This window comes from Passer montanus, unplaced genomic scaffold (assembly GCF_014805655.1).
Source record: "Passer montanus isolate IOZ18808 unplaced genomic scaffold, ASM1480565v1 scaffold27, whole genome shotgun sequence".
Lineage (NCBI taxonomy): Eukaryota > Metazoa > Chordata > Aves > Passeriformes > Passeridae > Passer > Passer montanus.
The window spans coordinates 6416030-6428313 of record NW_024367372.1 but is presented as its reverse complement, the minus strand read 5'-3'; the positions used below and the strand labels follow the sequence as shown (position 1 = coordinate 6428313).

The following is a 12284-nucleotide window of genomic DNA, read 5'->3' as shown; positions in this document are numbered from 1 at the left end:
AGTTATTAATGACAGTAGAAAAAACCAATAGTATTTTAGCATACTTGTATGGAATTATGCTCTGCTTTTCATATTTACTAGAAATAATGGATGAGTTCCAAGTTCCTCAACAAGTCTTTGGTCTATACACAAGATCTAAGTACTACGAAAAGTTTCCAAATGGCAACAACAACAAATTTATCTAAGAAACAAAAACATCTGTGCAGTTGAACTGAGTTGTATTACTGCTTCCCACAGTTAATTGCCCTACTCTAGTATCAGTTCAAAGTACTGTTCAAGTGATAAATGGAAACAGTGTAATTTTTCAAGTTTACAAGAAAAGTATTTTTGACAAAGCTTCAATGCCAAGTTATCTGGTTGTTTAAAAATCTAATCTGACCCAGTATTTATGCTTGTATTCAGATGGAAAGCCAAATGCTGCCACAAATACGGTCTGTCCAATGAATATCCATTTAAACAAGCCAATGAGGGCATGTACTAGCAGAGGTATTTAGTATGTGTCTCAGAGTATCTACATCAAGCACTCTGACACAGCAAGCTTGGCCACTTACAGAAAAAATACAACTCACTGGCTTCAGCAAGAAAATGTTTTTGAGCGGTTTGCACACCATCCCTTTTTCCCAGAGAGGCATAAAAACAAAACTTACTTTGCAATAACTCACTAATTAGATTCAACATTTCCTTTGGAGATACTGTCGCTGTGGCTCCTGTACCTGACTTCTGAGTTTTCACTCGGCTTTTCTTCCCCATCTTCCAACTAAAACAGATTAAGAAGCACACTGTCACCAATTACAATGAAACAAAATATGGTAAGTATGAATGAACAATATCTTCTTTCACTAGTCACATGAAAAAGAAAATAATGAGAAATTATTTCTCACACATATATATGTGCAAGTATTATTTGCATGGCCTGAACTTAAGAGCTATACAGTGCAATCTGAAGCAATATTGCCTGTAGTTGCATATTAATTACTTTGGGTAATTAGAAACTAGAAATCTTAGAGACAAAAAGAAAAAATATTCTAATAACATGCAAATTCATTAGTTGTGAACAAATATTATGGATTCCAAAGTATTCAGGCTATAGAAAACCAGGTTATTTTATCTCATCAGTTGCACGGCCAATAGCAGCTGAATTAGTATTTTGACTGTATGTATGTGTACATTATGTGTACATATACATACTGTCACCTTGTACATTACTATGTAACATACATACATACTATTATGACTATGTATGTATGTTACAAAGTAATTCAAACTGAATTCAAGATTAAGTATTCAATTTCAAAATAAAATCTAAATACCATCTGTATATCTTTGCTGCAGCTTCTTCTGATTCAAGGCAACTAGTTAAAGAATACTTATTTTCAGTTCCCATAGTAAATGGAACATCATCTTAGGCTGGTATTCCAGTATTCAGTGCCCCTTGTTCTTATGCAGGACTTAAATCACACAACACCTCCTGGAACAGCATTGTAGTAAGGTGTGAAATATCCAGGGAATTTCTCATATGCACTGGAGCAACTTCTGATGCTGGCACTGAAAAGGCTTCTAGAGGAGGGACTGTGCAGGATCTGGTACTCATGAATAAGGAAGAACTGCTTACGTATGAGACAGCCAACTGCCTTGGATGCAGTAATTGTGAAATTGTAGTGTAAGTCTTGAGAAAAGAAAGGTAGGAAAAAAGCAGACTAAAGACTCTGGACTCACTGCAGTAGACAGAGTTGGGACTTGCTCAGGGAATGGCAAGCAGAACCACCTGGGAGGCTACAACTGAGTCCACACAGCCAGTCATCTTCCTGGACTCTTCTCTAAGCACCAAACAAACCTTCCCAACATGACAGAAAATCAGCAGGCACACCAGGAGGCCAGCTGACTGTACACAGGACTCCTCACAGACAGAGCTCAAATGAAACAGAAACACAGGTAAAGTGGAACTGGGGACAGGCAGCTGGAGGAGAATGTAGATGCACTGTTTGGGCAAGCAGAGGATGAGAGAGAGGCCAAAGCTTGTTTGGAGGTGATATTGAGGATGAATGTGAAAGGCAAGAAGAAAGGCTTTTACTATGAGCAGAAGACACTCTGGGGAAAGTGTAATTCAGCTGCTAAATCAGGAAGCTACCTAGTGATGAAAGGTACAGAAAAAGTTGAGACACCGGACACTTTGGGCATGGTCTTTACCAGCAAGGGCTGCTACCAGATTTACCATGTTTCTGCATTTAGCAAAGTTTGAGGGAGAGGAGGTACCAAATCAAAAAGCTATCTAGGTAAGCTGGACCTATGCAAGTATGTAGGATCAGATGGGAAACATCCAAAGCACTGAAAAAGCTAGTTGATGTCTCTGGAAGGCTGCTGGCCACCATCTTTGAAAAGTCATAGTAATTGCTCATGACAGGAAACTGATAACTTAAAGTCAAATAAACAAAATCCAAATGAAAGGCAAGGTGGGCGCAGCAGAGAGTAAAGGATGCAGAGAACTAAAAAACAGTGAGTCTCACCTCATTTGCTGTGGAGAGGAGGTACCAAATCAAAAAGCTATCTAGGTAAGCTGGACCTATGCAAGTATGTAGGATCAGATGGGAAACATCCAAAGCACTGAAAAAGCTAGTTGATGTCTCTGGAAGGCTGCTGGCCACCATCTTTGAAAAGTCATGGTAACTGCTCATGACAGGAAACTGATAACTTAAAATCAAACAAATAAAATCCATATGAAAGGTGGGCGCAGCAGAGAGTAAAGGATCCAGAGAACTAAAAAACAGTGAGCCTCACCTCATTTGCTGCACAAAATGTAGAATGAGTTCTAAAACAAAGTTATTTCCAGGCATGATGGACATAAATGCGAATGGGATCAGAAAACAGACTTCTAAAGGCAAACCCTGCACTGCCTTAAGCAGAAGAGTAAGTGGTTTCATGGACCAGGGAGACTTGGTGGTTGGCAGTGCTTTGACTTATACAAGGCTTTTAACACAATCTTCCATAGCACCCCAACTGTCAAACTGAGGAGACATGGACTGAATAGGCATGCAAATATTTCCTTGAATCATGAAGTTCAAAGAATTTTGGTCCATAATCCTCTATGCCAACAGATTAGGTGCAATATTTCTCAGTAGACAATACCAGCCAAGAATTATCAGATTTGGATGCTAGGACAGAAAGGATCCTCACACATTTACAGACACTATAACATGGGAAAAGCAGCCAACATGTTGAAGGGCAGGACCAGCATTGAGAAGGATCCCAGCTAACTGGAGGAAGAAGCCAAAAGTGACTTTGTTAAGTTATTCCAAGATAAAGTATCCTGCATTTGGGAAGGAAAAGATCATATACACCATCATAGCTGCAGACTGGACCAGCAGCAGCTCTGCAGAAAAGGATTTGGAGTCTCTAGGAGACAGCAAGTTTAACAAAAGCCAGTACCCATAAACCAGTGAAAACTAACTGCAGTTTGAGCTGCATAAGCAAAAACAAAAACAGCAGGTCAACAGAAGCAATTATTCCCCTCTGCTTGCAGTGGTGAGGCCACATGTCCAGTGCTTCAGCTTTGGGCCACACAGAGCAGGAGGTACTGGGAAACTGAAGCACATCCAGAGGAAGGCCACTAAAAGGGCTAACACAGAAGATGTAAGACATCATTTTTTCAGTCTGGAGATGAAAGGGAGTCCACTATTGCCTTCATCTATGTGACAGGGAATTATACAACAGGTGAAGGCAGATTCTTCTCCAAAAGCACAGCAAAAACTCAACAGACAACAGACACAGAATGCCTCATAAGAAATTCCACATAGACATAAGGAAACCCCTCACCCTGAGGATCACTGAGCACTGAACAGGATGGAGATCATGCTTGCAGCATCTCCAAGCAACCTTGGAGAATTTAAAAATTTGACTCAGCAAGGCCCCAATGAACATGATCTAACTTTGAAGGTACAGCAGAAAATGGAGCCTCTCAATCTCCAGACCTACTTTTTTTTTCCTACAATTCCACATGTTATCGTAACTGAAGTCTTCACATATAAGTCATCTATACAGTAAATAATATCTTCCTGGACAGCATAGAAGATTCTATGTCCAGTTACTTTGCAGTGAGATGGAACAGACAGTCATGTCCACAACTTTAGACATCTCAAAGATTTCAAACTTCTGCCCAAGTCATCAAGATCACCAAAGCCACAGCAACTTTAAGTTACAGCACACTGCACAGTAAAATCCATAAAATGCAAAAAATTCACTGTACAGAAGCAGTACTTTTGGCTCCACATGTTCTGAACATTCTGTATATATAAAAGGAATAATTTTATCTTTGGTCAGTGTAGTTAGCTGACCCAAAATTAAATGTTTCCTCTCATATGCTACCAAAAAGTTTTGCTCTTTGGCAACTGGTATTAATACTGCAATGTACTGACCAGCAGCTGAAAATTCTAGTAGGAAAGGTATATAATCTGGCTGCTCTCCTTTTCCATTAAGATTATAGAGAACAAGAAGCTACCAAACCCAAGGTTTATTTTAAATAGTAACTTTGAATGAACAGGAAGCAAGCTAAGTTAACATTGTTAGTTTATTAACTCAAAATCATTAAAGAAGCTCAAAACTGACTGAAAAGCAACACCTTATAAAAGGGAAGAACAGTAAGGCAAAACTAAAAGTTGTTTTCCAAAGGGAAGGCAAAGAAACTGAGTCTTTCATTCTCTGACATTAAACATAGTGCAAGAACAAGACAAGCTCTGAGTACACACAAACTGTGAAGTCCTGGGGCATATCTACATCCCCTGATTTTAGCACTCCCTGACAGACAGATGTCAGAGGCTCAAACAACCCACCTGTGCTGCTTAATTTTATCAGTCCCCCTTGAGCTGCATGACTTACTTTCCCAATGCTGTTTCTACCATGAAAAGCCCACTCATGCAGCTGGTAGGGAGAGACCCCAGATTCAATGTGAGAACCACGGTCTGATCACATCTCGATGCTTGTGAATGAACACTGGACATCCCCTTGAAAGGTGTTGTTCCACCACCAACAGTTACATTTGGTATGAGATTAATTAATATTTTTCAGCTCAGATGAAGGGGGCAGTAACGCTCATTATGCAATCCATGTTGAAATTATAGTAGTACTCATTGGAAATAGGATCCATATAAAAGGTCAACCTGCCATAATGCAATGTGAGACAAAGATAAAGAATAACAGTACCAACAAAAATTAACTTAAGAATCTATTTTCATGGTCTTCCCATTACACAGTCTTTCCTTCTGTTTTTTTTTTCTTTACCCCCCCAGCAGTTTTCTCATGGTACATAATTCCATATACAAAGACCTTGTTTGCCCAACACCTCTTCACTTGCATTTTTCCCTCTCCTATGTCATCCTGCTACATTTATTTTAGACTCTTCTGCTCTTAAGAAAAATCAAGTCAGATAGGTCTGTAATGGATCCAATTGCAGGATTGGAATCCAAAATCTTAAGAGCAAGAACAGTACAGTTCTGTGTTGATTCCTACAAATGTTTTCTACATTCCCTCTAAACACAAGTCTCTGCATCTTTAAAATCATCAGAAAATTAAAGCAATCACACACCATGTATTTCAATATAAAAGTTATACATTATGACCTATTGATAGTTTATATCAATAAGTATTAAGATATGTAGGTTGAAAAAATGAAATTATTTTGAAGGATTTTGTTTTCACATTTCCAAGAATGAAGCAGGTTAACTGATCAATAAACTGGGGAAAAACAATCTTAGTAAATGTTCTGTATACACAACTACCAATATACGGCAGGCTTTTTTCTTTCCATTATTTTTTTTAAGTTGTATTGAGAGGAATAATCTGCTTGAAATATAAACATCCATCTGTAAATTTATTAGAAGAAAAAAACCAAAGAAAACTGTATACATATTATAAATGGAGACACGAGAAGTGCCACTGTGGTTTCAGAAAAACAATACAGCAATACATAAAGCTGTTCAAATATGGGATGCAGTCAGCATTAATTTTTGAATTTTTCCTTGTATGAAACATGTTAGTAGCAAGAATCCATTATTCCAATTAAAGTACTGGCAAGAATTATGTCTAAAGCTGATTTCAGAGGATGTGAACTTCAGCTTCCCAAATACAATAAAAAGGAAAATTTGAACAATGCTTTGTATTTGTATTGCCACCCTAGATGAATATTTTTTCAGAGGCCAAAACCAGAAATCTAGCTGAAATCTGTCTACACAAATAAGAAATTCAAGGTCAATACAAGCCATGTCTCAGCTTCTACTGATGTTCAAATAACACACAGCAAACATACTATAGAAAAAAGCAAGTTAATTGAACACAACTCATAAGATTGATGGCACTGTAATCAGAAATGTATTTTTTCAGTACACTGCTACCAGTATACGAATATGAAATAAGCTCTGCAAGTACCTCGGCTCTCTCCTGTGATACATGCATCCTAACTCTTGCTTCTTAGCTATCAGAATTTCTACAGAGGAAATATTCTGCATGCATGATTAAATCAGCAAGTCTCTCACACACACACAAGAAAAAAGAAAAACAAAAAGGCAAAACCACCAGACTGTTATCTTGAGATATCTGGTTAAGGAAGTAGTATTTCCTTTTAAGGAATCATCTACCTTGATCAAAACTGTATTTTTGGATCCAATTCCTAATCAGAAAAACAGGTTTCTACTTCCTACATACTCATCTTCATTCACTGTTCAGTTACATGAAACAGATATAACTATTTAAACCTAATGCATTTGACAGCTGTATTGTTTAGCAAGAGCCATAATTTGAAAGGATTTGCTGCTATACACAGCTGTCTAGAAAATGAATTCCAAATACCAGCACTGTGAAGTCTATGTACCATTAAAAAGCTGCACATTATACCTTCTAAAATAAATAATTTAAAAATAGATTATGAATGTTTTTTCAGAACTTCTGAAATCTAACAGAACACTTCATCCAATTTCATGTTTGGGGAAAAAATTTAGTTAAGGAGTGCTCTGCTGTATTTAACCAGCAAATAATGGGTTATAGTGACAGTGGAAGACCCAATATGGAGAAAGTAAATGTTCTTCTTTTGTGAAACTCCTTTAATTCAGCTCATGAAACAGATTAGAGAGATAAATTTCAAATAAAAAAAATCCTGGAATTCCATGAAATATTTGTAACTTCAGGGAGAAAGAAAACCAGCAAATTTTTCATTTTAAATAAAATTTTAGACAAAAAAGTTTTGGTTTTTTCTGCAAGTGACCAAAACTATTAAAAAGGGGTATGTGCCAGTACCTGCATGACAACAGAAAAAGCAATAAATACCTATAAAAGATATATACATATATAAAATATAGCTGCACTACATGGGGAGAAACAAAACAAAATCCCTTCAGATGAACCACAAACTTTATGGATGTCTGAAGAAGCAGCACACATTTCAGTGGAAAAGCAATTTGGGGTTTGTTTTTTTGTTTTGTTTTTTTTTTTCTTTTTGAGTTTGGCTTTCTGGTTTTATTCTGGTGAATAGCTTTTAAGTACTATGCCATGTTTTCTTTCAAATGAACGTTGCTGAAAATTCCTGAAAGCATTCTCCAAAGAGAGAGTACACTGACAGCAATGATGAATAAGCTTAGTAATACAGAACACAGCCACATTTCCAAATATAGTGTATCAGCTGGCTTGACAAAGAGAATCATGCCAAAACTGGCAGTGAGGGGTGTAAATGATCCATCTCCCTCTCTAATGCTGCTATCAAAGAGCAGTTGTGTTGGGTCAGACTTTGAACTGGTTTCCATATCACACATAAAAATAATATTTTAATGAGCTGTAAAATATGCTTCCTTTTGACTTACAGCTGTAAAAAGTGAGCATGTTTACCTAACAGCTTTAGAAGGTAACCATGAGAAGCGTGCACAAAACCTCATATGTACTAAAGAACTGCCACCAAGTGAACACATTTTTGTTGCTTTATTTAAAAAATAACCATGACTGTTTTAGCATTTTATTTAAGAAACCTAATATTTCTGGTATTAGAGAGTTTGACTTCATCACAGGAACACATTTCCTTATGGAAGCAATGCCAAGCTTGCATGATAAAACACAGATCTTTCCAAATAATGGGTCAGAAAAAAACTTCCATTTAATCATTAACAAACCCCCCAGTTCACTGTAGTGCTATACAGAGCTGCAGTCAGGTTTGATAGGAAAAAAATTAAAAGACCTACCACTGAGCACTGTAAAGACACCCAGCTCTCCCTCTCTCTAACTGGGTAAAAATACAAGCTTGCAACCTCTGTTACAAAACTGTGAATATGATCATTGCTCTAAGTAAACACTATGTTAATTTTTAACTGTGCTGGATTTAAAAAAATTATCCCACATGATGCAGACCACACGAAGTCTGATTTCTTCTGGATGTGTATCTCACTTTCTTTTCCAGTGGCCTCAGAATCTCTGTTGTGCTCTGTCACCCTCCTCATCTCCTCTGGGACTTGGAATAGCTTCAGCTATTACTCTTTACTTTACAGAGCAGTAAACCAGCTACCCAAAAGTTGGCCAGAATTTTACAATACCAACCAAGTTAGGAATTCCCATAGCAAGAGTTATCTCTCCAAGTTTAACTTTGCTTCAAGGACTCAGTACATTTCAACGCAGTATCTTAAGATCGCATCTTTAATTCAGATCCTTGTAGATACTAATTACAGTATGTTCTCATTGTTACATAATAGTTACCACTCCATGCATCTCTCCTGGCACACACGGGCACAGATGGCAGAGGGGTGCAGATCTAGAATCTGTATTGGAAGGATACATATGGGTAAACAAGGGCAGACAAGGAGAAGACAAGGGAATTCTCAAGCCAGGCAAAGAGCAAGGAGAGGTGTGCATTGTAGGTGGCTGTGGGATACATTCCTTGGCAGCATCAAAAGGGAGGACAGATGAGTGGGATGCACACAAATGAGGCTTGCAATTTCTTCTTCTAGCTTGACTGCCTAGCCTAAGTCCTTTTCCCCTCTGCTTCAGAGAGGGAAGTGTATCATCTCTTACATCAACATATGTTAAGAAGCCAGGGTCTTAAAGGACAAGTTTAATGCTTATAGGCAACTGACAGGAGCTCTCCAATCTGTATGTAGGAGAACACAACTTTACACTTGATATGACCAGTTCTACGCAGAATGTGATCTTTTGCTTCAACTGATCAAGTTTGGTTTTTTCTCCTAAACATGAATCTTATGACTGTGGCTAAAAAGAAAAATACATTTCATAGCAAATAGATGAAATCAAGAAGTGTAAGAACAGTGTGGGTGGAGGAAGAGATCTGTGATCTTTAAGAAAAATTCAGCTTATACATTTACAATGAATGCTATGTTTTCTTCTGAAAACCACCTACATCATGTCACTTGGAAACCACATTAACATTCTCATCACTCCTAAGGTATTAATCTAAATGTTCCCACTAAATAAATGACTAATTAGTTACTGATTCAATCCCTTTCCCCCCAGCTCTTTCATCTTTGATGTACTCCACCCCTTCTCTTCTTGCTATTAATTCTCCTCTCCTATGACCGCCTTTTCCTTTTCCTTCCATTTCCTCTACAAACTTGTCCCAAAAGCTGTTCTAAATACAAATGTCATTGCAATTCACTGTCTGTGTATTTTCTTTCTCCAGCATGTCTCAGGTCTTCTGTTTAAGCTGCAAGCTCTTTTGGAAGTTGGACCTTCTGTGATTGTATAGAGGAATAATAACAAGGCAGCTTTTTTTTTTTTTAACAGGATCTGAAGTATTTCTGTAACACTGATGACAACACAGATAAAAATAACCTAAATAAAGTATTAACGAGATTAATAATAGAAATATATGTTCCCATATTTTTTCCACTTATGACTGCATTCCACTTAAAATACAATGTGAATTTATGTTTCCCTTAGCCATAACCCACACAATTTCCTTGAAGGGCTAGCTTTGATACATGTGCTCCTCGTGGCAAGATGCTGTACTTATAATCAGTCCAATGCACAACACAACAGAGGGTGCCCTAGGATCTTCTGCACTCCCAAAACAACTTGCACCCCTCAAATGCAGCTCCTTCTGGCTAGTTAATCTGAACACTATTCTATCTAAAATATAGGCCAGCTGCTTAGGCTTTTCATTTGAATGTCAAGTCAAGAAAGCCATCTCCAGCAGCAACCCACAGCTCCAGAAACTCACATTCTGCAGGCAGAGAGTGATCCTGGAACACACTTATACTGGTTACATGCTGCAGTTTGTTTTTAATTCCATTTTATGAGGTTCTGTTTACCATTGCCCCCTCCCTTTCTAGTGTCTGCTTCCTGAACTCAAGACCACCCGAAGCCACAGGTCTTCCTCCACAATCTTCTTGATTAAAAAACACGACATTTCCTCATATCTTCCAATCTACAAAGGACTGCACTGAACAGCATCCACCATCTCCTGGAGGAATAGTGAGAAGTTGCCCTGCTCTGTTTCTCTGTAAAGTCTGCGGTTTTCATCCTTACCACAGATTCCTTTATTTTTCTTCTCCCCTCACCTCTTTTGCCAGAGGAAAAGTAACAGTGACAGCAATCAAGAGCAGGCTACTCAGAGACCTACAGGAAAAGCAGGACACAGGGATTTTCTCTGATATGTTCACATTGCTTCTTGCAGCCCAAGATGCAATGCAGTACACTTCCCTTCTTCAGGAGGCCAGTGAAATTATCCAGGGCAGCTTCTCCTACTTCATACACAAACCCACATTTATTTTCTTTTCAAAGATCTGATTTAACCACATGATCTATTTGCAATAGGACTCTGAACATTTCATCTCTCAGGTAAAGCAAATGAAACAGGTTGTCACCATCACTTCCTAAAAAGAACAGCCTTTCTGAGAAATAGTCTTTGAAAGCCTCACGTCTTTTGATTCAGTTATTTCCTTCCCATACCTTTTCTCATCTTTCTCACTTAGCAGATGGATTTTACTCCCATCAGGAGATAGGTACCATTTACCTCTATCTGCCCTCTCTGGGATACTTGCTTCTCACAAGTTTGGTTTTTTTTCTTCGAGGAGTCTACCACACCAGTGGTCGTAAGCTTTGCTGTTCTCTGAAGAAGACACAGTACCATATGAAAAGTATGATCACCTAAATAAATTTAACTGATTAAGAATAAATTTTTACCCCAATGGGGACAAAATAAAGACTGATAGAGAAAATGTCTCTCTAGTCTTTGCTAATGAAGAGAACTTACTGGCAAAAAAATTGCTGGAAATCTATGTCCATGTTCTTAATGCTTCCAAATGAATGCTTTCTCTTACTACAGGATGAGTTTGAGTATAATTACAGCAAATGTATGCCATTGCTTTAAAAACAGTTAACATCAACTAAGTAAACCAAAAAAAATTGTTAGATAACATTTTTGCTTTTGTACTTATTTTAAAAAATCCAGTTCTTGCAAAGCATCTGTTTTTCAGCTAGACCATCTTTTTAATCAACTCTTCATATGGGCTGTTTACAAAGGCATAAGACAGTCACATGGTTGACATATGCTTCAATAAACCCAGATGCAAAATTCTGATTGTTTGTGAGAACACTACTTACTTGTTTTGTCCTGGAAGAGCTGTTTGCTATGGCAGTGTAATCCCAGAAGAAACGCCCTCAACATATAAAAGAAACTTTGAAAAAGTTTAGTCTACAAAACAAGTAAGATTAGTTGTTTTCTAGATCCAGCCTCCCAGTGCTCACACAAGAAAACTTCCCAAATGGCATAACCATAAATACAGAAATGTTAATATGGACCAAAATATTTATTAGCCAGTACATCATAGAAAGTTACTTTGATTTTACCTGTTATCCTGTGCACATACATACTACACAACGCTTAAGTAAAAGTGTTCATATGCTAAGACATGAGCTAGCAATTATGTGCTACCTTTGCTGTACTTAAATGTCTTTCTAAAGATCTAAATATTCCACAGTTTTCAAAAATAGGTCCTGTGATGGCTTAACACAACCTGTTCTACTTGCCATTGCAATGTGCCAGCAAGGCTCAAAATCACTTCAGTATGTCATTTCAGACAGCAACTCCTTGGCCATGCTGGCACATTTACAAAGTGTCTTCATGGAAATCTCAATACTAATGATGACTAATGAGATCAAAAACTAGGACCAGCCATCATCATTTCCTGTATTTGCTTAGTCAGACTACTTTGCAAAAGCAGAAAAATTAGTTGCATTGATAACTATGAAGGGACAAGTTAAAATTAAGCAATACTATGTTTACAGAGGTGCAACAAATCACTGTA

At 37.7% G+C, this 12284-nt stretch overlaps 1 protein-coding gene across 4 annotated transcripts in view; it reads right to left on the bottom strand.

The window, feature by feature from the left end:
• SETD3 (SET domain containing 3, actin histidine methyltransferase) overlaps positions 1-12284 on the bottom strand; it is a 63426-nt gene that overhangs the window by 38298 nt on the left and 12844 nt on the right. For 3 of the 4 annotated variants that reach the window (XM_039712525.1, XM_039712529.1, XM_039712526.1), the window contains exon 2: positions 648-757. In XM_039712525.1, the coding sequence (XP_039568459.1) occupies positions 648-750 (103 nt within the window). In that variant the 5' untranslated portion in view covers positions 751-757. Of the gene's footprint in view, positions 1-647; positions 768-12284 lie in introns of all 4 variants that reach the window. The other variant, XM_039712528.1, reaches the window with a different exon arrangement.